The following is a 25390-nucleotide window of genomic DNA, read 5'->3' on the forward strand; positions in this document are numbered from 1 at the left end:
ACCCTATACTTCAAACTGACAGGACTCAGCAATCAGACCGTCTCGCATAATAGCATATGTACCTCTGAGGCTTGCAGAGCACATTTATGAATGTCAATAACTCATTTCATCCTCAAAACAACTCTGGGATGTAGGTATTATCCTTATTTTAATGACGAGGAAATTGAGGCAAAGTTAAGTCATTTACCCAGGGTCACACAGCTAGGAGGTGTCTGAGGCCAGATCTGAATATGCCTTTCTGACTTGTGGCCCAGTGTTCTCTGGTGTAGCATCTTAGTTGCCTCATGCATGCATGCATGCATACATACATACATAAAGGGTTTTTGTGGTGATGTGATGTAATTATGGGTTAGAGGAGAATGAGACTTTATTTTCTCTTCCATAAATGTATAAATAGCATGCTATTTTCCTCTACTGCACTAAAAAGCAGCTTTAGTTCTTCTATAACTTCTTAGCTATGGTAAATTACTGAAGTTCAGCAACATTTGCTCACCTGTAAACTGGGGATGGTATCTTAACCTAAAGGAAGGTATTGGGTCAATTTGTTGAAGTCTAGAAACTCCATCCAGTGCTGGTTTCACCTAAACACTGCTAAAGTGATAATCAAAGAGTAAAAGGTTAATGATATAATTATTTTCTAAAACTGAATTTTAGGTTTAATGGCTATGAAAAATTGTTTCACTATGCTCATATAGTCTAGAACCTGATATAGAGATTATGGAATGATGAGAGTTGTTAGATATGGGGGTACCTTAAATCCTAAGCCATCAGAAAGAAATAAGTTTTACTTAGTTTGTTCTTATACTATAAATGTGCATTTATAAAAATAAAGGAATAAGGATTTTAATGACAATATACAAAAAAGTAAACAAACTGCTTTAACTTTATTAAGTTACCTCTTCAGTGCTCACATTGTTTTGTTTAAAAAAATATCAGTTAAAGTTTAAAATACATTATTGAAAGTGGATGCACTCTATAAATAAAAATACGGGGATGCAATCTGCCAGAAATGTCAACCAAACCATCTGAACCTGTTGTCAACTGTAGTAGATGCAATTTGGCCCTCAACAGTGTTGAAAGAGCAGCCAAGTAGGTACCTGGGGAAGGGTACAAACTACTGGGAAAGTATCTTAAAGCTCTGGACCACTGACCAAAAAATAAAAAATAAAAATCAGGCTAATAAGATCACTATGAAAATATATAAAAGTATGCTTCATACCCTCATAAGCAATATTGTCAGGTCACAAAGTTTTTACCGTAATGATGCACTGATGATTATCAAACACCCCAGGCCATCAAGGTAGGCCCTATAATAATAAGTTACAAATATTTTGGATTTAATAACTTAAACTTGATATACCGTGAATATATTACACAGAGCAGAAATACAACTAATATTTCAGGTAAAGTAGTAATTACAATTGCTTTTTTGATTTACAAATTTGAAATTGTGCTGGGAAAAGTGATACCAGTATTCTAACAATAATAACCACATCTCATTATTATAAGTACACAACATGCTAATGTACAAATTACCCTGAATTGCACTTGATTGAAGCAAATAATTCTATGCACATGTGGTTGCATATTTTGTGTGCACATTTTCAATGGTGTCATTTTTACACACTAAGCTAGGTTTAACAACTACTTCCTGTCTTTTGAAAGCACAGTGATGAAAGCACTTTTAAAAGTGAACTAGATTAAAATCATAATTATAAGCAGACAGCACCAGTTCTTTTTTCATTTATGTGTGATGAACTTCATGTAGCATCAATTCCCGAGGTATACTAGTTTCTGGACCATATAGTTTGGATGCTCTTCTTTCAAAGGCAGCTACCATCTGCTTCACAACTTCATCAAAAAATAGTGTGGCAAGCTGAGAGTGTAGAAGTGAACGAAACTCAAAAGAAATCTGTGGAAAAGAGTCAAATTGTTTTAGGTGAAATCCACGTATGTATAGAAAATAAGCATTAGACACTGAGTATCCAAAAGCAAATATTAAACGGTCTCTGTCCTCAAGGAGCTCACATTATTAGGGGAAGCAACATGTTCACATGAGTACATGTACAAAGTATATGCAAAGTAAATACAGGATAGATTTGATTTGGGGATAGAGCTAGCAAGCTGAGGGGGAAGGGTAAGAAAAGGTCTCATGTAAGAGGGTGCCTGAGCAGAGCTTTGAAGGAAGCTAGGGATTCTAAGGATCAAAAGAGCAGGAAGTACATTCTAGGCATGAGGTGTGCAAAGGCAGAGAGAGGAAATAGAATTTCATTTCTGAGGATTAGCATGTGGCTATTTTGGCTGGCCTGTACCAGGAATGCAAATAATGGTTAATAAATGTGGAAAGACCAGGTAAAGTCAAACTGTGGAAAGCTTTAAATAGCCAAGAGGAGTTTATGTTGATCCTACGGATCAAAGGAGCCATGCACAAGAGTTTTTGTGGCAAAAAGGTGAATGAAAAGCATCACTTTGGCAGCTATGTGAAGGATGGACTAAATAGAGGGGACACAAAAGGCAGGAAACCCAGTTAAAAGGTTTTTGCAATTGTCTGGGCCCAAACTGATGAGGGCCTGAACTAGAGCTATAGCCCTGTGAGTGGAGGGGATTGAAGCAAGAGAAATTGTAGAAGTAGAATCAACAAGAACTGGCAACTGAATAGTTTTAGAAACATTGTCCTAAGGAAAACCAAAATTCTGGCTGACAAAAAATGTAGGAAAGGGTTATATAAGTGTTTGGGTCGGATTCTTAGCCAACTTCACATCAGAAGGAAGAATGTTTCCTGCAAGAAATTCTTCTCCACCTGCAATTATTTGTTTTGGTTTTTCGCCAGCAGTTGGGGTTAAGTGACTTGCCCAGGGTCACACAGCTAGTAAGTGTTAATTGTCTTAGGTCACATTTGAACTCAGGTCCTACTGACTTCAGGGCTGGTGCTCTATCCACTGTGCCACCTCGCTGCCCCACCACCTGCAATTATTGAGCAGTACCACATGGCTGCCACTGCTAGCTTTGGTTAGATTGAATTTTGCCACATAAAGACAAGGAATTTGCCTAATTACAAGACAGGAATCATGGGGAAGATACAGAAAGCTTTGTTTAATTAAGGTCACAACACGTAACACTTCAGCCTGTCCTGTTCCCTGTTTTTAGTTCTTTTCCCAGAATGAAAGAGAGTGGAGTGCTGAGAGAGCATGGTAGCCCATACTTCTTCACCTCATCCACAAGCATAGCATAAGAGATCTATATCAAATGCTTTACTGAAATCAAAGTATACTCTATTTACATTATTCTTCTGGGCTATAAACCTAATTATTTTTAGCAACTTTGTCAAAAAAAGAAATGAGGTTAGTCTGACCCAGTTCTTGATGACGCTATGTTGTCTCATGGAGATCACCACTTTCATTTCTAAGCATTCACATATCAAACTTAACCCATTACTAATGTGTTCCAGAATTTTACCAGGAATACAAGTCTTCCCATTTCTAAAAAAATAAGACATTTGCTCTCCTCCAGTCTTGGGACACCTCTTTCATTTTCTGGGATGTTTCAAAGATCACTGGAAGCAACTAAGTAATATCTGCCTGCTGTTGGTCAGGTCTGGTCACCTGAGGCCAACTAGATGCTACCTCGTTGTCTCTTTACATATACTGTGTTTCTATTGGCTTCTAATCACTTTTGTACTTAGCAAAAAAAAGATACAAAGTAAATGTTAAGCAGCTCTACTTTATCACTGGCATTAGTAATCATCATCCTGTCTGCCCTGACCAGAAGGACCTGTTCTGTGACCCTCCTCCTGCTCTCATGTACTTTTTAAAAATCAAAACCAAAAACTATGCTGTGCTTTAACATTTGTCCTTAGTATCATTTATTATCAACCTTAGGTCATTCTGGGTTCAGTGTTCCTGACACAATTCTTATTGTTGTTCAGTTGTGTCTGGCTCTTCATGACCCCATTTTAGGTTTTCTTAGCAAAGATACTGGAGTGGTTTGCCATGTCCTCCAGTTTATTTTACAAATGGGCAAACTGAGGCCAACAAGGTTAAGTGACTTGCCCATGGTCACACAGCTAGTAAGTGCCTAAGGCCAAATTTGAACTCAGGAAGATGACTCCCTCACTCCAGGCCTGGTGCTTTATTCACTGTACCACCTCTCACTTATTTGTCCCCCCCCCATTTAAAATCTGAGTTTATCTATGAGTACCCCATGAGTCAGCAGTCTCTCCTCAGATGGTTCCACTTTTTTATTCTCAATGGAATCTGCTTGTGCCTTTAGAATTTCATTCTTAAGAGCTTCCTGTTCCTCTTGGGCTAACTTCCCCAGCAAAGCATTATTATATCATTAAATCCTCCCTATTCTTCCTATGAACTCTCTGAAACCTGCTCTCCCAAAGTCTAGTATGAATGTTAAACTTTTCTCATAAAGTCTGTGGAGGCTGGCCCCTACAGTCTCTTTTCTACTTCTGTTACTTCTTGTTGATCTAAATCAGCTCCTGGATAGCACAGTGCTTGACATAAGTGATTAATAAATGTTTATTCGTGCATTTATCATCAAATCTCTCCTTCTGTCTTGGAGTCTGCTGACCTGTTTATCTACACAGAAAAGACCAAGTGGATGAAAAATGTCCATTGCCCAGATCTTACTATGCATTTGGATGGACACCCTATTACTTCTGGAATAGTATAGGTAAACAATGAGTTGGTCTCATAGATGAAGAGGAAAAGGCAAAATGGATTGGAGTGCTTTCAATGAATTGCAGGTGCTTATTTACTGATTATAGTAAAGAAGTACATTGCTTCCCATAAAAACAAAGGCCCTTCTTTGCAATACTAACATGATGGTGTTTCTATATGTACATATATGAATTTTAATATTTGATGCTATTTTAACCTCAACTGACTCCTTATCTAGTCTGCTTTTTGAATAAAGCTTGCCCTTCCCATGCCAAATTCCACTCAGGAGTTTCATCTCACCAAGTCTTAGAGATATTTTTGAGATAAATTTTACCTCCCTATTTAAGGATCTTTAGTTTAACCCTATTAATTTTTGCCTTTGCAAGTTATTTTTTCATTTTTTTGCATCTATACATAGATCTCAGAGGCCATGGGTTCCACTCTGGTTCTCTTCTTGGGAGATTGTTTAGGATGAGTTATCCATCCCATCTTCTGCTACTGTTCCTCCTACTGAATACTGGCACTCTGGGAGTGTCAAACCTGTTGAATCTACATGGACAGGTTTCTCCTTCTACCTCCCTCTCAAGATTTCAAGCAAATAAAGATCCCAAGTTGTTAAGCACGCTGTTAACCTTCTCAAAAGCCCACCATCATTCCTATACTTGAAGCCATTATCCAGAAATCTGCAACCTACTCTCAAGGACTGTATCAATCTTGCCAACTTGTTCACTTCTTAAATATGCCTCTGTCTTCTCAATCACCTATCTTCATCTGGCAAAAATGATGAAAATATCTTTTGTGCCTCAAGTTCTTAAGTTTTTTTGCTCTGAACTTCATAATCCTTAGCAAAGTTTTCTAGGTTACTATTGGTGGTATCCTTTGTCCCCCATAAGATATGTCTGACAAATCTGGGGAAGCTCTGTCATGACACAAATACATTCAAGATAGCCAACCGGTCTATTTACGTCACTTCTGTTGACTTCACATATTTGACTTTGAACAATTCAAGTACTTTATTAAATACATACAGAAAAATCCACCGTACAAGTCCTTGGATATCCAGGAAGGCCAGGGCTGAAACGCCAAACTGTTTCTAAGTGATTAAAAAGTTTCCCATCTGTGCAAGATGCCTAGAATGATATAAAAGGCATAATTAAATGCATCCATTTGGAACTGGCTAAGGTTTATTGACTGAAATAAGCATTTGGAAAAGCTAAAACTTTTACATGGCAGACAACTGAAGGCAGGATAAGATTTAGTGGATAGGTAGAGCATTCCACTGGGGGAACAAGCACCACCATTTCCATATTTATTCAGGGGAAATTAGGTTAAATGGAATAAGACTTTAGGATTTTCTCTAATGATTAAAGCACTGTATCTAATTAGTACTCAAAAGTTCCATATTAACAATCATTTTTATTAACAACTGCCTCAACTTAATCAACATAACACAATTTGTAAGTTAAAAGAAGTTGATATGACACAATGTACTTGAATTCATTAACTCATCTAGAGTAATGTGCACTGTGTGTTTGCTGCATGGAAAGCACCAGAATTTACAATCTAACTGAAGGATGGAGTAGAGCAGTAGTGTCAAATTCAAAGAGAAACTAGGATCACTAAACCACACATGAAGATCTCTGTGGGCCACATGCTCACTTAGAAAATTACATGTTTACATATTTCTTTTTTTATTAATACATCAACACATTAAAATCAGATATGACTGAATTTTAAACTAGTTTAGGCCACATTTGGGAGTGTTGTGGGCCACATACATCTCCTTCCCTCTGAAGTGAAGGATAAGCCATGCAAAATAAATACAATACAAAATAAATGTCTTAAATGCTTAAAACAAAGAGATGCAAGTGTAATCTACAAGATCATTATCAATGGGGAGTGGGAGTAAGAGTGAATGGAGGAGGGGTGAGAGGGAATATACTGCATTTCTCATTCTACTTTTACACAGATACAAGGGTATTTCACTTACAACCTCAATTTAACCTAAGGAAACACCATCTACTGATGTGTTTCATCAGAAATAAAATCTTCAAATATTTTATTCCCAGTAGCATTTGGCTGAATATACTGAATGCTATGGAGGTGTTATGAAGATATTGTCAACTACTTTCCCTAAGTGAACTAGGGAAATATAAAAACACATCCCTGAGAAATAGATCAGAAGGTAAACTGGACTTCTGCCTCTTTTGGAAACATTTGAGTATTCTCAAAGTTTTTTGGCTGATGGAAAATTTCAGTGTAAAAGAAATGGCTCAAAAAGTCACAGGCAAATTTCTGGTAGTCCAACTCCCAGAAAAGTATGTGAACAAACAATGCCTCAGGTGTTCTCCTTGGTCTTCCTAAATATTTCTTAAATTATTAGACAGGAGATTGGACTCAGGTCATAAATATGATTCCTCATGATTTTCTGCAGTCAAGTTCTGCACTACTGCACTAAGGTTGAGAGGAGGCCATCAAGGTACGAGAGAAGCAAAATGTGAACTGTTTAGTGTCAAAATCAAAACTCACAATAAATATAATTTGATTCATATTTAACAATCTTTCTAAAAAGACCTACTTTGATGCCTTAACATAATGCAGAAGTAGTCCTGGGTTCTGAAAGGCCATGCCAGTAGAGTGAAAATTATGGAACTTTTATTCAACTTGACAAATTTCAAATGGTTTCAAGATTTTAAACCAGCAGAAAGGCTCATCACCACCCAGTGATGAAACTTTTTGATTAGCACAATTCATCATTATCTACTAAAGCATGGAGGGGCCATGAGCTCCACTGGTAGAAGGAACGATCAACACCAAAGCAGTCATGGATCTTGCAAAGTATCTTAGAATTCAACGACAGCCCTAACCGAACCTGCTTTATATAGCAAGTTGGCATAACTGTTATGCAATTCAAATCAGCAAACATAATTCTTTTTGTTTTTAAATGACCAAACTAAATATTTGAGTCAGCTGAGGGGAAGGGATAGGGGAACTCAGAGGAAAAGACTCCTGCCCTGAAGTGCCTGGAGGAAACCAGATACCTAAGCTTCTCTACTTTACTGACATCTGCTTTGTACTAGACTACTCTAGGACTTGGCAGATGACAGCTGTGCCTATTCTCAAGTCTTGGCAGAAGCACTGGTCAGACGCTGAAGTCTTGACTTGGAGTAGAATACGACCTTTCCCTCTGCTATCACACAGTTGATCCCTTCCCCTGCCTTGGTTGAAAGCCAAAGATGGGAGTAATGTAATATTTGGCCCTTAGAAAAAGTGCCAATTGAAAATGTGCTAAGGAAATTGCCAATAGTCACAAAAACACAACATATTCTGATTTTAATTCTAAGAATACTGGAAAGTCACAAAGTTGCTCTCCCAGGAAAGTCTTTTTCTCTGATCTGTAAGTACTTGCTTCTTTTTTTGTGCTCATAAAGAACAAAGTATACTTAAATGCTTGTCAGGTGCAAGGCTGTGCACATAAATCTCATGTTAAAACAGAAGGGGACAAAACATTTCTATTCTCCTTTGGCTTTCTTCTTAATTTTCTTTTTCTTTTTTTTTTTTTAGGCAATTGGGGTTAAGTGACTTGCCCAGGGTCACACAGCTAGTAAGTGTCAAGTATTTGGTCTGAGGCCAGATTTGAGCTTAGGTCCTTCTGACTTCAGGGCCAGTGCTCTATCCACTGAGCCACCTAGCTTCCCCTTTTCTTCTTAATTTTCATAAAATATACTTTATCTTCTAAATAATTTTCTGTTTTCTTAAAAATGGAATGTTTTCTTTCTAAAAAGGAGCCCCAAAACTACTTTGTTCTCACTCATTGGCCGTAAACTAATGTTTTTCTCTATGGAACAGTGCTCTTCAATTGAAAAAGAGGATTCTTTACTCCAATCATACACTAACATCTTAGAATTACGCTCCTTAGATTTTAAAATAACAATCCCCCAACTTTATTAGCTTTGAGAAAATCTTTTAAAGCTATTATTTTGACACATCTAAACAATAAGAAATGACATGAGATCCACACTAGGGAAAAACTAAATACATGAGGAAAAGTTACCTTGACCAAGTGTGGTTTCACCAAGGTTACCATAGATGTGTATCGCTCCAACACAGGTGGAAACCCAATTTCTAATCTTGTTTTGCAATATCCAGATCTCTTTGATATTATATCTGATTTTTTGCACCAAGGAACAAAATGCTTGTAGTCTTCCATACCAGATACTACATCATACATTTCTTGCATAGAATATCTGAAATAAAGAATAGAATTGAATATGTTTCTGTTATGTTAATATTTTAAAGTAAATATAAACAAAAACATACACGAGGCAACATTATGAATACAGACATTAATTTTTGGAATAAGCTTCAAAACTGAATTAAGAGATGGGGAGTTAAGTAAAAAAATATACTTATGTTTCCAAAAATTGGACTAAAAATCCATGGAACTTAATTTGCTGACTGTGTTGAGATCTTTATTTCCCATTCATTTATTAACAGGCTATTCTGATACCACTTCAATAGGTTATGCTTACACTTCCAAAAACATTCCCATCTTTTATAAAGGAATAATGAATATTATTACAAGTCAGTGATAGTCTAGTATTTTTTCTTCACATTGTTTATAACAGAGTAGAAAATGTTTCTAATCTTCCTTTGCACAAATGCAAAATCTATTTGAGTTTCTAAAAAAAAAAAGCCATATATTAATTTTTACTTTACATATATTACAAGGTAAGTAGGCTCATTTCACATTTTTCAGTTCCTCCAAAGCACAAAGAAACAAAGAATTCTTTTCAGTAACAATTCTGTTTTCATATTTATTGAAGCTTCTCCTTTCTAATTATTCCACAGAGCGGAGGGGAGAGCTCATTTTACCCATTCAATCTTACCAATTATTGTCCATACCTTTTACGGCAGAGGGAGCTAGAAAACAGAGCTATCATGGGGAATGGTATCTCTGACAAGCGCAAGGAGGTTTGACATTGTGAGCCAGTGCGTCTTTTTCCATTTTCTTTTCTTAGTAGCAATAGCAAAATGCATTCCCTCTTTTACCCCTCCTGCCACCTGCATCTAACTGGGAGGCACAAGAAGAAGCAGGGAAATAAGAATGCATCAATAACATGCCCTTAAGACATGTCCTTAATAATGAATTATTGAAGAACTTTTGCAATTAGGACACAAAAGCCAAATATCTGCCAGCATCATATTAACTCTTCAGAGGAAAAATAAGCAATACATTTAAACACCTTAAAATAACTCATTAGTTTTATCTTATTTTTGAGATGGATTGCCATGAACACAACAGATGCACATATTTCTCAGTCCCTTGACTACTATTCTACTGTGTGCAGGTCAATTCTGAACTATAAATGACCTGCACCATGAAGGCTGGAATAAATAAATATAAATATGTGTGTGTGTGTGTGTATGTATGTATGTATGTATGTATGTATACATGTGTATATATGTATATATGTGAGTGTATATGTGTGTGTGTGTTGTGTGTGTGTGTGTGTGTGTGTGTATTTATTACCCTTACATGGCATAGTGGATAGAGTGCAGGACTTGGAGTCAGGAAGACCTGAGTTCAAATCATGCCTCAGATACTTGCTAGATGTGTGACCCTGGGCAAGTCACTTAACCACTTTCAGCCTCAGTTTTCTCATCTGTAAAACAGGGAAAATAATAGCACCTATCTAACACAGAGTTGCTATAAAGATTAAAGGAGAAAATAAATGTAAAGTGCTTTGTGAACCTTAAGATAGTAGGATAAATGTTAGTTACTATTATTATTACTTGATTAAATGAAATACATAAGCAATGCCACTACAGACATACACACATAATGGACAATGTTTCTGGCTAATGACAACAAGCAACAGGCCACTCAACAGGAAATCATTATGCTTCTTAGTGTTCTGATTTATGGCTCTGTATAGACATTTTTAAAGAATGCCATTCTCCTCAACCTAGCTTTTTTTTAGAGACAACAAAACATATTATAAAAAGCTGTTGGCTTGTAATGAGAGGCTTTAGAGATTCAAGCCCAGCTCTGCTACTTACTAGCTGTGACATCTGAAGGCAAGGCCCTTCCCTTCTCTCCTGTAAAATGGGGACAGTGATTAATGTGCTGCCCACTTCCCAAAGGTTCATTAAAAGAAGAAATGACAGCACTAATTACTACAAAAATATTCCAACACACACACAAAAAAAGGTTTCATCAGCTTTCTTTAAGCTAAAGAATGTTAAAATGTTTTTTTTCTGATAACATTGTGGGGAACTGAAGTTCTACTTTCAACCAAGAAGGAAGCACAGTACAGGTTAAAATAACAAAATATATTTCCAAATAAGAAAATTTATTCGAAGGCCTAGAGTTTTCTTTTAGTTAAATTTTTGTAATAAATCTGTTTGGAGTATTTGAAACTTTAATGTATTTTTTTTCCCCAAAATCATTAAAATAGAATTAGGGAACTATATTTTTGAATTCTCTAACACTTAATTTTTCACACCTAATACCATATTTTATCTGGCTTTGAGATAGCATGCATTTAAAACTTTTTTTCCCAATATAATTCCAAATAAATTATACATTTTTAGAGTTAGAGTATTGTAGAGATATTCTAGTCTAAGCCCCTCATTTTGTAGATGAAGAAACTGAGGCCCATAAGAAGGGAATATCTTACCCAAAGTCATCCCAGTTAGTGTGTCAGAGAAAGAAACACAATTCTGACTTCTAGTACAGTGCTTTTTTCATTATACTAATCCCTGGAAGCATTTTAAAACTACTCAACTGGAGCTGGAGGCTAGCCCCTGAACTTACCCTAATGGCAAACTTTAGTCCCTGCTAGTTTCACTATTTTACTTCCTTAGACATGCTTGACTTTGCCTTATTAGGGTCAAAGAAAAGAGATTTTTTTTAAAATAAAATCATTAAAGTAGTGAGCATGAAAAATTAAAACTATCTTTTTATAGCACTTTGGAAATTATGAAGAACGTAAGTAAAATGCAAACTTCCTGAAGGCAGCAACTGTTTACATTTTCATCTTCCTAGTGCCTAGGCAAATGTGTTTCGAATATAGTAGTAATCAATATGTTGAACTAAATTAAATGATCTAAATAGATTCCTATCAAGATGAAACTACTCTAAGAATTAAATATGAATGAAGTTTTCTGTAAAGAAGAGTGACAAAATTCAGAGAGAAGATTCAGTAATGTTAAATATGACAGAAAATGGAGAGAAATTTGAATCATCGGATCATCAATGAAAAGTAGGTGATTTTTTTCTTTTTCCTTTTAAAGGTAGATTTGGTAGGATAATTTCCATCTATCAGCTCAAAAGTATCAATGATTTATGTGAACTAATAGTTTCTTCTCTCCATCCCTGTCCCCCTTTTGCCAACGAACTTCTAATCTCAGATCAAAGGTAAAGGGAATGAATAAAAATAAGTCTATAAAATACAACAGAATTATCCCTGAGAAACTCAAAAGGGGGGAAACAGGTGACCAAATTTCATGAACACTACAGAAAACTTTACTGAAATAATCTGTAAATTCCTAGGTTTAAATCTTCATCATAAAGTGTACAATGTAATTATACTTTTTGAACATTTATAAATCACTAAAAAATTTAAGAAGCACCTAGAAAATGAAATAAAACTTCCTAGCAAGGGCAGCAGAAAAACTAATAAAAGAAAAATCAGAGAATCTATAGAAAGCTAAAAGAAGGGGAAAATAAGATTCCACTGCTAGAGAAGTGACATTTACATGTCACTTAATAGAACTATTTACTTATACAAACCCTATAATTCTCCTCTCTGAATATTCTTTTCTTTTGTTTATTAATGGGGCAGCAATTTTGAAGAAAGTTCTTGTAGAGATCTCCTTAGGCACAAGTGAAATGTGTAATGGAGGCACTTTGGTCATCAAAATACCACAGGAAGCCAGATGTCTGAAAATACAAAAAATTGCCTTATTAGAGTGATTGGACAATTATCAGGAAGCACACAATTAGAGCTAGTGAAACAACTGTCATATTTTAGAATCATTTGCAACTTTAGACATTCTGAAATATGTAAATATGAAACTATAAACTTCACAATACATTTTATAAGCTTATTATAAGTTTTGTGGGTTGCTTTTTTTTTTTTTAACCTCAGGAAAACTAAAAATAACAAGCCTATAGTCATGAGAAAGACTATCTGGCATACAGTAAAATACAAAAATGCTTTCCCCCTGAAAATTTGGCTTTAAATCAGCTTACAGCCACATGACACACTATGCACTTGTAATAGATTCAACTTATCCCACAGTGTATCTACTTTCTAGCCACTGGAAAAGGAAGTAGTTGCAAATGCATTAGTGTGAGACGGATTTACCTTATAAGCATATGAAAATCATGTTTCTGAATTTTTTTTTTTTAATTTGGCTAGGCAATAGGGTTAAGTGACTTGCCCGGGATCACACAGCTAGTAAGCGTTATGTGTCTGAGGGTGGATTTGAACTCAGGTCTTCCTGAATCCAAGGCCAGTTCTCTATCCACTGCACCACCTAGCTGCCCCTCATGTTTCTGAATTTCTACCAGACATTATCCCATTAGATTTCAACCTATGCTTAATTTATTCTACTACAGTACACTACTGCTGTTCCACTAAGTTGAATAACTTTTTATAGTCACAAGATAGAGACAGCATTAAAAAGGAAGTATACATGCTGGACTACATGTATGTGAACAAGCACTCGCTGGTCCTCTAAAATACTCTCAATGTAAACAAGTGTAATTCTTGTGAAGAGTTTTAAGATTTGTGAAAGAAGACTGATAGCATGAAAATTGTTCCAGGATTTGTTTTTTTCAACAAAAGTAGGGCAGGGTTTTTTTTTATGCTTTTCATGTCTGAAAGGTCTCAAATGGACATATCAGAAAATGTGGAATAAGCACCAGCAAGGGAACTCACAACATCTCACAGCTTTAGTTTCCTTATCTATAAAAGTAGGGAGCTGGACTGACTGATCAATCTCTGTGATCATATACTCAATGATTATATAGGAACTTTACAAGTGTCTTGTGCAATATATTTCCACCTGCCTTAATGTAACTGGATCAATTTCCATCATTCCATGGGTTTTAAAAAATTTGTAAACATTTAACTGCTATTGCTACTTCATCCCAAAAAACATGTGGAATGTCTTCTTGGTCAATATGTGATATTTTGTGTCCAGAGGATGTCACATACAGCATTTTTTTTTTTTGCTGATGCCATTCATTCACTGGGGGTTTGGTATATGCTTTTCTCTGTTTCTTTTCAGCTAGCTGACTTTTTGAGAGGAAGTTTTCTAAATTCTTTGTAGTCTCTACACAGTCCTATTTATGGCATCACCCTTGTGTACATTTCCCTCTTAATTTTTCCTTCTGCTTTTATTTGTGCTTTTTTTGAGATCTATTTTATGGTCTCACTGATCCGCATTTTTTTGCACAGGTAAAACTCTGCCAAAAGTAATCTAGGCACTTGAAATGGGCTTTTCAATTATTATTTTAGTCTTTCAACAAATTATTCAACAAATATATAGTGAATGTCTATTGTCATACACAAAATATCACTCTACTCATTACTGAAAGGAGGGTAGTCACAAAACACTTATCAGGGTCCTTTACCTTGATAGAAGTAAGTTAAATAGAAAAAATACATGATTAAAACTTAAGTATATCATAATGCTCTAAAGGGACTAATAGCCTTTCAAGAATGATTTGCCAAGATTCTGACTTTCTATTTTTCTGGCACAGGTGAGTAGCTGATAAACCAGTGTCTCTAATGAACTTCAGGGACAGAGGGAGGGAGTAAGGAGTTTGTTACTGAGTTTTTAAAGGTACTATGTTGGGGGGAATTTGTTTTGCATGACTATACATATTTCTAATAGGTTTTGCTTTTCTTGCCTCCTCCACAGGTAAGGGGGAGGAGGAAGTTAGAGGGAGAGAATTCAGAACTGAAAATAAATAAAACTGAATTTAAAAGGTAGTAATAAACTCTGATAACAGAGACTTACCCACAAGGGTTTTCATTGTATTAAATGCTGACAGAAAATGGAGAAAAGGAGTGATCAGGATAGGTTAGTTACTTCCAGAAAGAAGGATTAGTATGAACAAAGATAAAGGTACAAAACCAAGCCCTATACTGGGAAAAGGAAGACTTGCCCTCTTTCTGGAGAGAATAAAAAAAGAATAGAGTGGAAGAATTAGCTGAAGGAAGAATGCACATGTGTATATAATTAGATATTTACATATATGCATATATACATGAAATATATAACACCAACCATGGATCTACCAATATACCAAAAGTATGTACATATATGTTTGTATGTACATGGAAATTAATTTGGAAGCCTAGTTTGAATTAAGAGAAAATTCTCAATTACACAACACTACAAAAGCAATTTTGTTATTTTCAAGCATTTATTGTAATCCATATTAAGCCAACAATTTTTTTACAATGATCATTAAAAATGAAGTCAAAATAGTATATTAATTTACATAGATGCTTCTGATGTGCTTGAGGATATCTGATAGCCTTTGTTCCCTTAAATATTTTGTGTTCCCCTTATAATATTGCTTGCACCATTAATTTGTTCAACACATAAAGAAAAGATTTTCTAAGTTAGTGTAAATTTCAGGCTAGTCTGAATTGTCAAAAATTCCAATTCAGCTACTGACAATTTAATGAGGTCAAGTTATTAAATTGTGCATACACTGATTTCTTAAGCAAGTATAAATTTCAGGGTAGTCTGAATTATCAAAAATTTCAATTCAACTATGTGGTCAAAAGTTACCAAACTGTTTGAATCAGTTACCACCACTAGGACTATTCCTCAAAGAGATCAAAGAACAAGGAAAAGAACCCATGGACACAAAAACATTTACAGGAGCCCTTTTTGTAGTAGCAAAGAACTGGAAACTGAGGGGTGCCTGTCAACTGGAGAATGGCTGAACAAATTATGTTATATGAATATAGTGCAATGCTACCATGCTGTAAGAAATGAAAAAGGAGAAATTTTAGAAGGAAAACTTGTATGGGCTGATGCAGTGTGAAATGAATAGAACTTGGACAAGTTATACAATAACAGCATTATCAAAACAAACAACTTTGAAAGAGTTAAGAACTCTGATTAACTGAATGACCAACCATGATTCCAGGGCAAAACATGCTAGCCATCTCATGACAGAAAGGTGACATCCTAAGGGTGCAGAATGAGAAAAATATTTTTTGAACACAGACAATGCAGGAACATGTTTTGTTTCTTTTACAAAGGTTTTTTCTTTTTCTTTTCCATGGAGCGGGGGTAGAAAGAGAGAAGACAGATTTTGGTTAATTAAAAAAAACTAATTCTAACTTCTTCTAATTACTCAAAAAAAGATGTAATTTAAATAATATTAAAGTTTTTCAGTCTTCAACGAGGAAAGAATTTACCATCCTATATCTCCAACTCATTGTAAGCATGAATCATAACTTAGTCTTAGCCTTTCTACAGTTCCACCAAAGTAGAACCTCCACAAAAGTCCGTGTCTGATACTTCACTGTGGCATGGTGGCCAGAATGGTTTCTTGAAGGTTACACCAGCAGGGGTCTGTTGGTCCTACCAAGCTGGAAATCTTTAAAACAGGTAGCACATCGCAGTAGAAAGAGTCACGCTGCTGAAACAGTCCCCCCTGTTTCCAAGAACAGGAAACAAAATGGGTTCCCTTCGACTGGGGAATGGTTGAACAAATGTGGCAGAATAATTCTGTACCTTAGGAAAATACCACTGTGAAAATTTCAGAGAAACTTGGAAGTATCTGTGTAAACTTAGTAAGCAGAACAATTTAATGATAATAATGATAATATGATAGCTAGCATTTATATAGCAATTTAAGATCTGCAAAGCGCTTTACAAATATTATCTTATTTAAAAAAAATATTATTGTATTTCATCCTCACAACAATCCCGGGAGGTAGGTGCTCTTATTATCTCTATTTCACAGATAAGGAAACTGCGGCTGAAGGAGATTGTGACTTTGCCAGGGTCACATAGATAGTAAGGGTCTGAGGTTGGATTTGAACTCTAGGTCCAGCACTCTACGTACTGTGTCACCTAACAACATCCTTCTAACAGTGGCCACAATAAAGTAAAGGAAAAACAACGCTGAAAGATTTTGTATCTTTCATAAAAACCTGACTTCAAAAGACCTAAAGTACTCCTTTCCACACCTTGGCTTGTAAGTCATAGACCAGAAATGGAAAATAAAGATCTTTTCAGATATGGCCAACGTGCTGATTAGCTTTGTTGAATTATACTTATTTGTCACTAGGGAAACCTCTACAGTGAAGGGAAGAAGGGGAATTTGTGGAAAGTTATACTATTAGGAGGTGTGGGTGTGGGTGTGTGGGTGTGTGTATAAAAAGCATCAGTAAAACAAAGAAAAAGCACTGAATTTGGAACATAATCTGGTCATACATTGGGGACTGCCTATATATTTTAAAACTAATTTCTTGTTTACTTCTGCCCTAAAATCCCAGAATCAAAATATTGAATTTTGAAACAAGAATGACTATGGGTGGCATAAGGTTCATGGAATTTGGATCAGTACTGGACATTTCTGCATGATGGCAATAACATGTTTACGTAACCATTTGGGGATTTACTGCTGATGGTTAATGCCAGTTTTGTGGCTATAAAGTTGTATGACTTTTTTTTTATCATTTAACCTCAGAACTTTAGTAAGATGGAAATAATATTGAGTTGTCTCATTCACAAATATAAAGTCAAATACAAGTATTAGCTGTAAAAAACACTCAGGCTAAAATCATAAAAGATTATCTTTACTAAATTCTAACTTAGAAAGTATTTTTCACACTTAGAATTTCAACTTTTCTACACTAAAATAATGCATTTTTATCTGTTTTTACAGTACAAAGACTATTAAATTATCATTTCACACCAGCTGGGTGGCACAGTGGATAGAGTACAAGACCTGAAGTCATTTGAACCAAAGTTAAAATCTTATCTCCAAGTGCGGCTCTGGGCAAGTCACTTAACTTCTCTCAGTCCTCATCTATAAAATGGAGATAATAACAGTACCTTCTTCCCAGGGCTGTTGTGAGGATATTTGTAAAGCACTCTGCAAATCTTGAAAGTATGATATTTTAATTCACAGCAGAGGTCTTTTAAAATTTCCAGGGAGTAACATACCTAGTAACAAATCAAAAGATAATGCTTTTAATTTTCTCAAGGAAAAAAAAAACCCAACACACCCAAAGAGCTTAAGGAAGACAAGGAACATTTTGTCAAGGATCTGCACTTGCCACCTAGAAGCATGAGTGTATAATTCTTAGATAAATATGACTATAGGGAGCTAGGTGGCGCAGTGGCTCTGGAATCAGGAGGACCTGAGTTCAAATATGGCCTCAGACACAGAAAGGCTCACTAGCTATGTGACTCTGGGAAAGTCACTTAACCTCAACTGCCTCACTAAAAATAAATAACTAAATAAATGTTTGCTGTGTGACCCTGGGCAAGTCACTTAAACCCAACTGCCTCACCAAAAAAAAAAAATGCAAAAAAAAATCATATGACTAAGTAGCATTTACTGACACAAAACTAACTTGCAATTCCCTGTTCCTCTCTTTTTAAGATACTGGAGAGAGGAATTTAGGACCAAACAAGAGAAAGCATTATGAAATGTAAAATGGATAATTTTGATTACAGAAAATTAAAAAGTGTTTGCACAAAGACAATGAAACCAAGATTAGAAGGAAAGCAGAAAACTGGGGAAGAAATTTTACAGCAAATTTCTCTGACAAAGGCGTCATTTTAAAAAATTTTTTTTATTTTGCTTTTAGGCAATTGTGGTTAAGTGACTTGCCCAAGGTCACACAGCTAGTAAGTGTCAAGTGTTTGGTCTGAGGCCATATTTGAACTCAGGTACTCCTGACTTCAGGCCCGGTGCTCTATCCACTGTGCCACCTAGCTGCCCCCCTAAAGGCCTCATTTTTCAAATACATAGAGAACTGAGTCAAATATAACACAAGTCATTCTCCAACTGATAAATGGTCCAAGGATATTAACAGGCAGTTTTCAGACAAAGTAATAAAAGCTATCTATAGTCATATTAAAAAATTATCTAAATCACTTGATTAGAGAAATGCAAATTAAAACAGCTCTGAGGTACCACCTCACACCTATCTGATTGGCTAGTGTGACAGAAACGGAAAATGATAAATGTTGGAGGGGATGTGGGAAAACTAGGACACTACTGAACTGTTGGTGGAGTTGTGATCTGATCCAACCATTCTGGAAAGCAATTTGGAACTGCCCAAAGGGCTCCAAAACTGTGTATACCCTTTGATCCAGCATTACCACTACTAGGTCTGTATCTCAAAGAGACCAAAAAAAAGGGAAAAGAACCTACCTATCTTACACAGAAATATTTATAGCAGCTCTTTTTTTAGTAGCTAAGAATTGGAAATTGAGGGGATGCCCATCAATCGCAGAATGACTGAACAAGCTGTGCTATATGATTGTAACAGCATATTACTGTGCTATAAGCAGGATGATTTCAGAAAAACCTGGAAAGACTTACATGAACTGATAGAAAGTGAAGTGAGCAAAACCAGTAGAACAATGTACATAGTAACAACAATATTTAACAATGAAGAATGGTGAACAACTTAGCTATTCTCAGCAATACAATGATCCAAGACAATCCCAAAGGACTCATGATGAAAAATGCTAACAGCCTCCAAAGAAAGAACTGATACAGTATGACTACAAACTTAAGCATACTTTTTTTCACTTTCTTTCTTTATGTTTGAGTTTTCTTGCCCAAAATGACTCATATGGAAATGTTTCACATGATTGCAGTATATAACCTGTATCAGATTGCTCACCATCGCAGGGAGGAAGGAGAAGAAGGAGAAATAGATTTTGGAACTCAAAGCTGAAAAAAAAAATGTTAAAAACTGTTTTTACACATAACTGGGGGAAGATAAAATAAAAGAGAAAAAGACACTCCCTGGAAAAATCATTACTCCATCAAGGACTTGGTTGCTGGTTGTTGTCCTTTTTTTGGAGAGGACCAAAATGACATCACTATGTAGGAGTCAAGGTACAGTGTGTCCAACTGTGGGTGATCAGACCAATACAAGCTCAGAAGGCTCTACCACAGGTGGGGCACAAATAGTCCACACGAACATTTGGAATGGAGATATCTCTAAATTTGCATGTTTCTTTTGAGTTACTGCAGTTCTGCTTTGCTTATAGAGCACAGCACCTTCTTTGATGCAGACCCACCAAGGACTTACTGCTAAGACAATAACTCAATGAATGAATTTCATTAAAAGAATTCATGTCAAATGATATCCCCCCCTCCACCCCGAGTATCTTTACAGCTTCAGAAACAGCCATATTCTCCTATGAAGTTGTCTGGTTACTTCATCAGATTTGTGATTTCATCAGTTTATTTCCTTCACCAATGTAAACAATGTAAACAACAACAACTTCATATCTTCTCAGCCATTGTGATTCTTGCCCATTTTTCCCCCATAAATCTTCTACAGAGGACTGATTCAATGTGCCACAGACAGACTGAATCAGAGAATTTTAATTTATTTAATCTAACTCTTATTTTCCAGATGAAGAAATTAAGGCCTAAAAGGTGAAATGACTTTTCAGTGGTCACAAAATACTTCTTATTCTTTTAGCATCTTAAAGGTACCAATTTACCATTTTGGTTGTTCATTTACTGTTTCTTGTTCTTATCACATGCCTAGCCCACTATATTTTCAAGTCATATGTATTTTTGATGGAACACGTCACTGCTAATAATGTGCCACTAATAATATGGTTATATCCACATTGCCTCTTTCCAATACTGCCCAAGTTATTTATAATTTTAATAATTCTGAGGTTATGCTGTTCCATGACTCACAACATATATAGCATCACAAGAGGAATACTGTTAAAGAGATCAGCCAGTGTGGTGGCACATGCCTGTGATCCCAGTTAACTGGGAGGCTGAGGCTTTGGGGGATGTCTCGAGCTCAGAAGTTCATGTTGCTGATCAGATATCTGTACTGTTTCACACCATTATGGGGGTCAGAGGTAGCATACCAGATTGCCTAAGTAGAACAAGTCAAAGATTCTGTGCCAATGAGTAGTAGGAATGAGCCTATAACTAGTGTCCATATTGTCAGCTTGGATAAGACAGGGAGACCCAGTCTTAAAAACAATAAAAATATCTGCAAATATATTTTTTAACATCTACTTTTTTCACATACTATGCTAGATGCTCGAGGTTCAAATAAAAAAGTGATAAAGTCCTTGCCCTCAAGAAGCTTATATTTACTATAAGGATACACCACTTACTGGGGAATGGTGGCCAGGAAAGTGATGTAGGCCATTTCAAGGACTGTAAGTAGAAATACAAAACATACAGCAGAAGACTGTATTATCCTTTCTGGTACCAATGTCAATATAAATTTACCTGAGCAAAAGATGGAGAGAGGTGGGGACAAAAAGGTAGATGGCAAAATGCATATGCTGAATAAGCTCCAGTGAACTGGTGGACAGTTGAATGAACAGAATGAGATAAGCTTTTGTAGCTAATAGATAGGGTCACTGTACAAACAAAAATTGCAGACCTAGAGCTAAATGGGACCTTAGTAGGGTCATCTAGTCCAACTCCTTCATTTTATAAATGAGGAAAGTGAAGCACAAGGGAGGTTAAGTCACATAATCAATATTAAAATCAGACCCTGTGACTTCAAGTTCAGAGTTTTTTCCACTGCACCATGCTGCCTCCCATTCTAAATGCTACACAGTTTCCCAAAGGCAATAGTAAAATTTCATTCTATTAAATTCTGGGGCCAACCCATTATCCACCTGTAGCACTCAATAAAGATACACATTGATAGACTACATCAAAACTACCCTTCCATCTGCTTATTAGTCTGGGCAACATGTTTTTCATTCATTTTGTTTTTTGCATTGTTCATGATTAGACTGATTTCTTGCATTACACTATGGACTTCTTTGAGGAAGTTCTGAAATGTTCCAGAGTAATAAGAAGATTATCTATGAATAGGAATATTTGGAGAACCTAATCATCACCAAAAAAAAATTCTTTTACTTGGACCTTATTCAGAATAGCTTCCTGTCTAACTAGATTTTATTATACATAATCTTTATAATGCACACCATACATAGGGTTGACTAAAAAAATCAGTTGGCTAATACATTTCTTCAGTGCAGACGGTGGTACATAGCACCCACTTTCAGACAAATGGGCTAACCCATAAAACAAGAGTTCATAGCTTATCGGATAGTTCAAACAATGTCTGTTTTGGTCACATTGACATTTTGCTCTAATGCCAAATATTGGACACCATTTCTCCTGGTTTCCCTGAAATCATTATGGAAACTACACCTTTTAAGTATCTAATTAAAAGTCTCTCGACTTTTCTGGACAGTTGCCATTTTGCCTCCAACGCTGGAATTACATATCCTAATAATGCCTCTTGAGTTAACAACTTTTGACATAATTCTGTAAGTGTGAATAATTGAGGGCTAAATGTCAAGTAAACACATTCATGCAAAGTTGCCCATCACTGGAAATTTCTATCAAGCAAATGCTATTTTCACACTAACTCCCCATTTTTAAGTCAGAGATGAATTCTAATGGAAAAATCCTCTTAAAAACAAACTGAAAGCTGTTCATGAAAAGAAATTAAGAAAGCCAACAACAGGACATGCTATATATGATAGTATTGTATACTAGAAACTGCAAATTCTCACCTAACAGTTTACATCTCCTTTGCAATACTTTTAGCCCTAATTTCTCTCCTAATACCTAGATAATCCATAAAACATTTCTCTCCTGCTTGCTCAGTATATAGTCATAGAGATATGCCAAACAAATTTCTAAAAAATTAGATAACTTTAACTCTACTAGAGGAGACTGGTACCTAAAGAAATGCTATTGTGAAGTGTTTCATAAACAAAAACTCCTTTAATTGAATAATGATGGCTTATTTTGTATTTTGTGAATAGATTTTCATGAGTTGGGGGCAGTTAGGTAGTATAGTGGATAAGAGTGCTGGGCCTGGAATCAAGAAGACCTGAATTCAAATCTAGCCTCAGACATTTATTAGTTATATGACCTTGGGCAAAACCTCTCTACCTCAGAGGAGGAGCATTGCTATCTGGTATCTGTTTGGGTGAAGTTCCCTACACCAATGGAACCACAGCTCCAGTCTGGGGAAAAACAACAACAACAAAGTGACACAGGAAGCAAATGAACAGAAATTATTTAGATTCCACTCAAAATTTTTAATAGAGAAGAAATAACTTTTGTATTCTTTGCTGTAGCTATATTTCTTCAGAGGTCTCAAGATTCCTAGTTTTTTCCCCACTAGAGTGAAGTTCACACTTACCCTTCATTTCAAACATAAATTTTTATTACTTTTACAGTACAAATCTAACCCTAAACTTCCTGTGACCCTGCGCAAGTCCTTTAACTTCGGCCTGCCTCAGTTTCCTCATCTGTCAAATGAGGATAATAATAGCACCTGTCTGCCAAGGTTGTTGTAAGGATCAAATGAGATAATAACTGCAAAGCTTTTAGCACAGGTTCTGGCACACAGTAGGTGTTATGTAAATGTTATTGTTATTATTATCTGCAGAACAGGAATCATAACAGCACCTGCCTTCCCGATTCCTGTAAAACGCTTTTACCAACCTGAAAATGTTCCATAAATACACTATAATCAATCCTGACCACACAACAGTGACAGAAAACAAAGTAAGAGAAGTGGGTAGGTACAAGGAAGTCCTTTTGTTCCTTTGCAAACCTAAAAGTCTTTCAAGGTTACTGAGTAGCCAGGCTTCAATGGGGCTGGGGTTGGCCTCGGGTGTCCGGGTCAGCGCCGTCTAGGCCCCCTCACCCCGAGTTTCGTTTTGCAAGCGCCAAAGGGCGAGGGGGCAAAGGGCTCTAACCCCAAGCCAGGAAGGCCCCGTCAGGGCATCTGGAGGGCCCGACAATGGGCGGAGGGTTAGCGGGACTCCTTGCCAGGTTCCCCGGCCGCTGCCGCCGGCGGCCCCGTAGCCCCCCAACCCCGAGGTCCTGCTCCAAGCCCCCTCCCCGCCCTGGCAGCAGGGGAGGGGCCGGAAGAGCCCCGCAGCAGGTTATTTCTCCACCGCGTCTACACCAGCGTCATCCATGATTCACGGCACAACCCAAGACCCCGGAGGGCGGGGCCGTCGTTCCTTCGGATTCCACCCCGGGGACCTGCGGCGCCCGGAGGAAGGGCGGCAGAGGCCGGAATGCCCCCTGCCGGCTCCCCCCTCCGCGTCCCCGCTCCCCCGGCCCCAGCAGCCAACTCCGAGCGAGGCTGCGACGCGACAACAACGACGACGAGGCCGGCTGGGTTTCTCGGCAGTTTTACCTGACGCTCTTCGAGGGGCCTCGTGTCGGGGCCGGACCTCCAAGCGCCGCCGTCGACTTCGGGCGGTAGCCCGAGACCACCCTCTTCAAGGCCCCCTGACCAGTTCGTGCTGCCATGATCTTGCCACTGGACTGGTCCACAACTGTCCCCCCCGGGCTGGGGCCTCCCAACGCGCCGCCCTTCTCCCGGCCGGTCAGGGGAGCACGGCTCTGAACCTCCAGCCAATCGGCGGGGCCCAGAAGGCGCCAGGACACGCCCCCTTTCGTCTCCCTGCCGGTGACGCGCAGAGCTGACGCAGACTCACACTCCCCTCCGGGAGGGGGAGGGAAGAGCCGGCGAGGGCAACCTGGTGTCCTCACTCGGACCAATCAACGAGCTCCTGCCGCCGCCGAGTCCCGCCCCCTCCTCCCGCCCCTCTGGAGATGCACAAATGGACTATGGTTTTCAGCGCACACCCTTTCCTATTCCCCACCCCCACCTCCCGAGAGTTTCGCGTAGCTTTTCTGATACTGGGCGGCCGGCTCCGATCCTCCCCCACCCCGAGCCTGGGGCTGGGCCCGTGGATTTGAACTCGACCTCAGAAGAAGAGTGCACGCGGGGTGCGGAGGTGAATTATGTAACTGTCCCAGCCTGGCGGCTCCTGAACAGGGGATAGAAGCGATATCTGTCAGTCTGCAGGCATTTTTAAGTGCCTGCCATGTGCCAGTCATTATGCTAAGTGCTGTGCATGCCAAGAAACGCAAAAAACAACGTCCTTTGCTGTCAAGGAATTTATATTTTAATGGAGGGAAAAAACATGCAAATAATCGTGCTCTTACAAGATACAAACAGTGTAAATAAAACGTAATTTCAAAGGGAAGATTATGAAGTTTTTGAAGAAAGAATAATAATTAAAAACTACTCTTAAGGCATCTGCACTATATCATTCGATCCTCAGAACAACCCGGTGATGGAGAGGAGGAACTTCGAGGCGTACTATCTTTATCTTCAGAGAAGTTAAGTGGCTTCCCACGGTCATGAAGCATGGATGGAATTCAAACCTCATGTCTTTGACTCCCAAATCCTGAAGCTCTGTACTACCCAGTCACGGCTGGGCTTCAGTGGGGATGGTCACAAGTATTATTATCTCATCTGCCTACCTCAGGGTTGCTGTAACAGCAAAGGTGAGGTAACAGATGGGAAAACACCTTGACAAATTAAAAACACTAAACAGATGGACACTAGTTTATTCAGTTCTAGACAGTAAGCTCCCTG

At 37.5% G+C, this 25390-nt stretch overlaps 1 protein-coding gene across 2 annotated transcripts; it reads right to left on the reverse strand.

Moving 5' to 3' along the window:
- Window positions 1–865: 865 nt before the first annotated feature.
- COQ10B (coenzyme Q10B) lies at window positions 866–24349 on the reverse strand. Of its 2 annotated transcripts, XM_020993618.2 has the most exons (5): window positions 24137–24347; window positions 12466–12615; window positions 8722–8914; window positions 5696–5797; window positions 866–1912 (listed from the first exon to the last, which is right to left on the reverse strand). In XM_020993618.2, the coding sequence occupies exons 1-5, from the start codon at window positions 24250–24252 to the stop codon at window positions 1745–1747; spliced, it is 729 nt and encodes a 242-aa protein (XP_020849277.1). In that variant the 5' UTR covers window positions 24253–24347; the 3' UTR covers window positions 866–1744. The 2 variants fall into 2 exon arrangements, with proteins under 2 accessions (XP_020849277.1, XP_020849278.1); XM_020993619.2 differs by lacking the exon at window positions 12466–12615 and having other exon boundaries at window positions 24137–24349.
- Window positions 24350–25390: the final 1041 nt, after the last annotated feature.

This window comes from Phascolarctos cinereus, unplaced genomic scaffold (genome assembly GCF_003287225.1).
Source record: "Phascolarctos cinereus isolate Bilbo 61053 unplaced genomic scaffold, phaCin_HiC Scaffold_726;HRSCAF=1367, whole genome shotgun sequence".
NCBI classification, from domain to species: Eukaryota; Metazoa; Chordata; class Mammalia; order Diprotodontia; family Phascolarctidae; genus Phascolarctos; species Phascolarctos cinereus.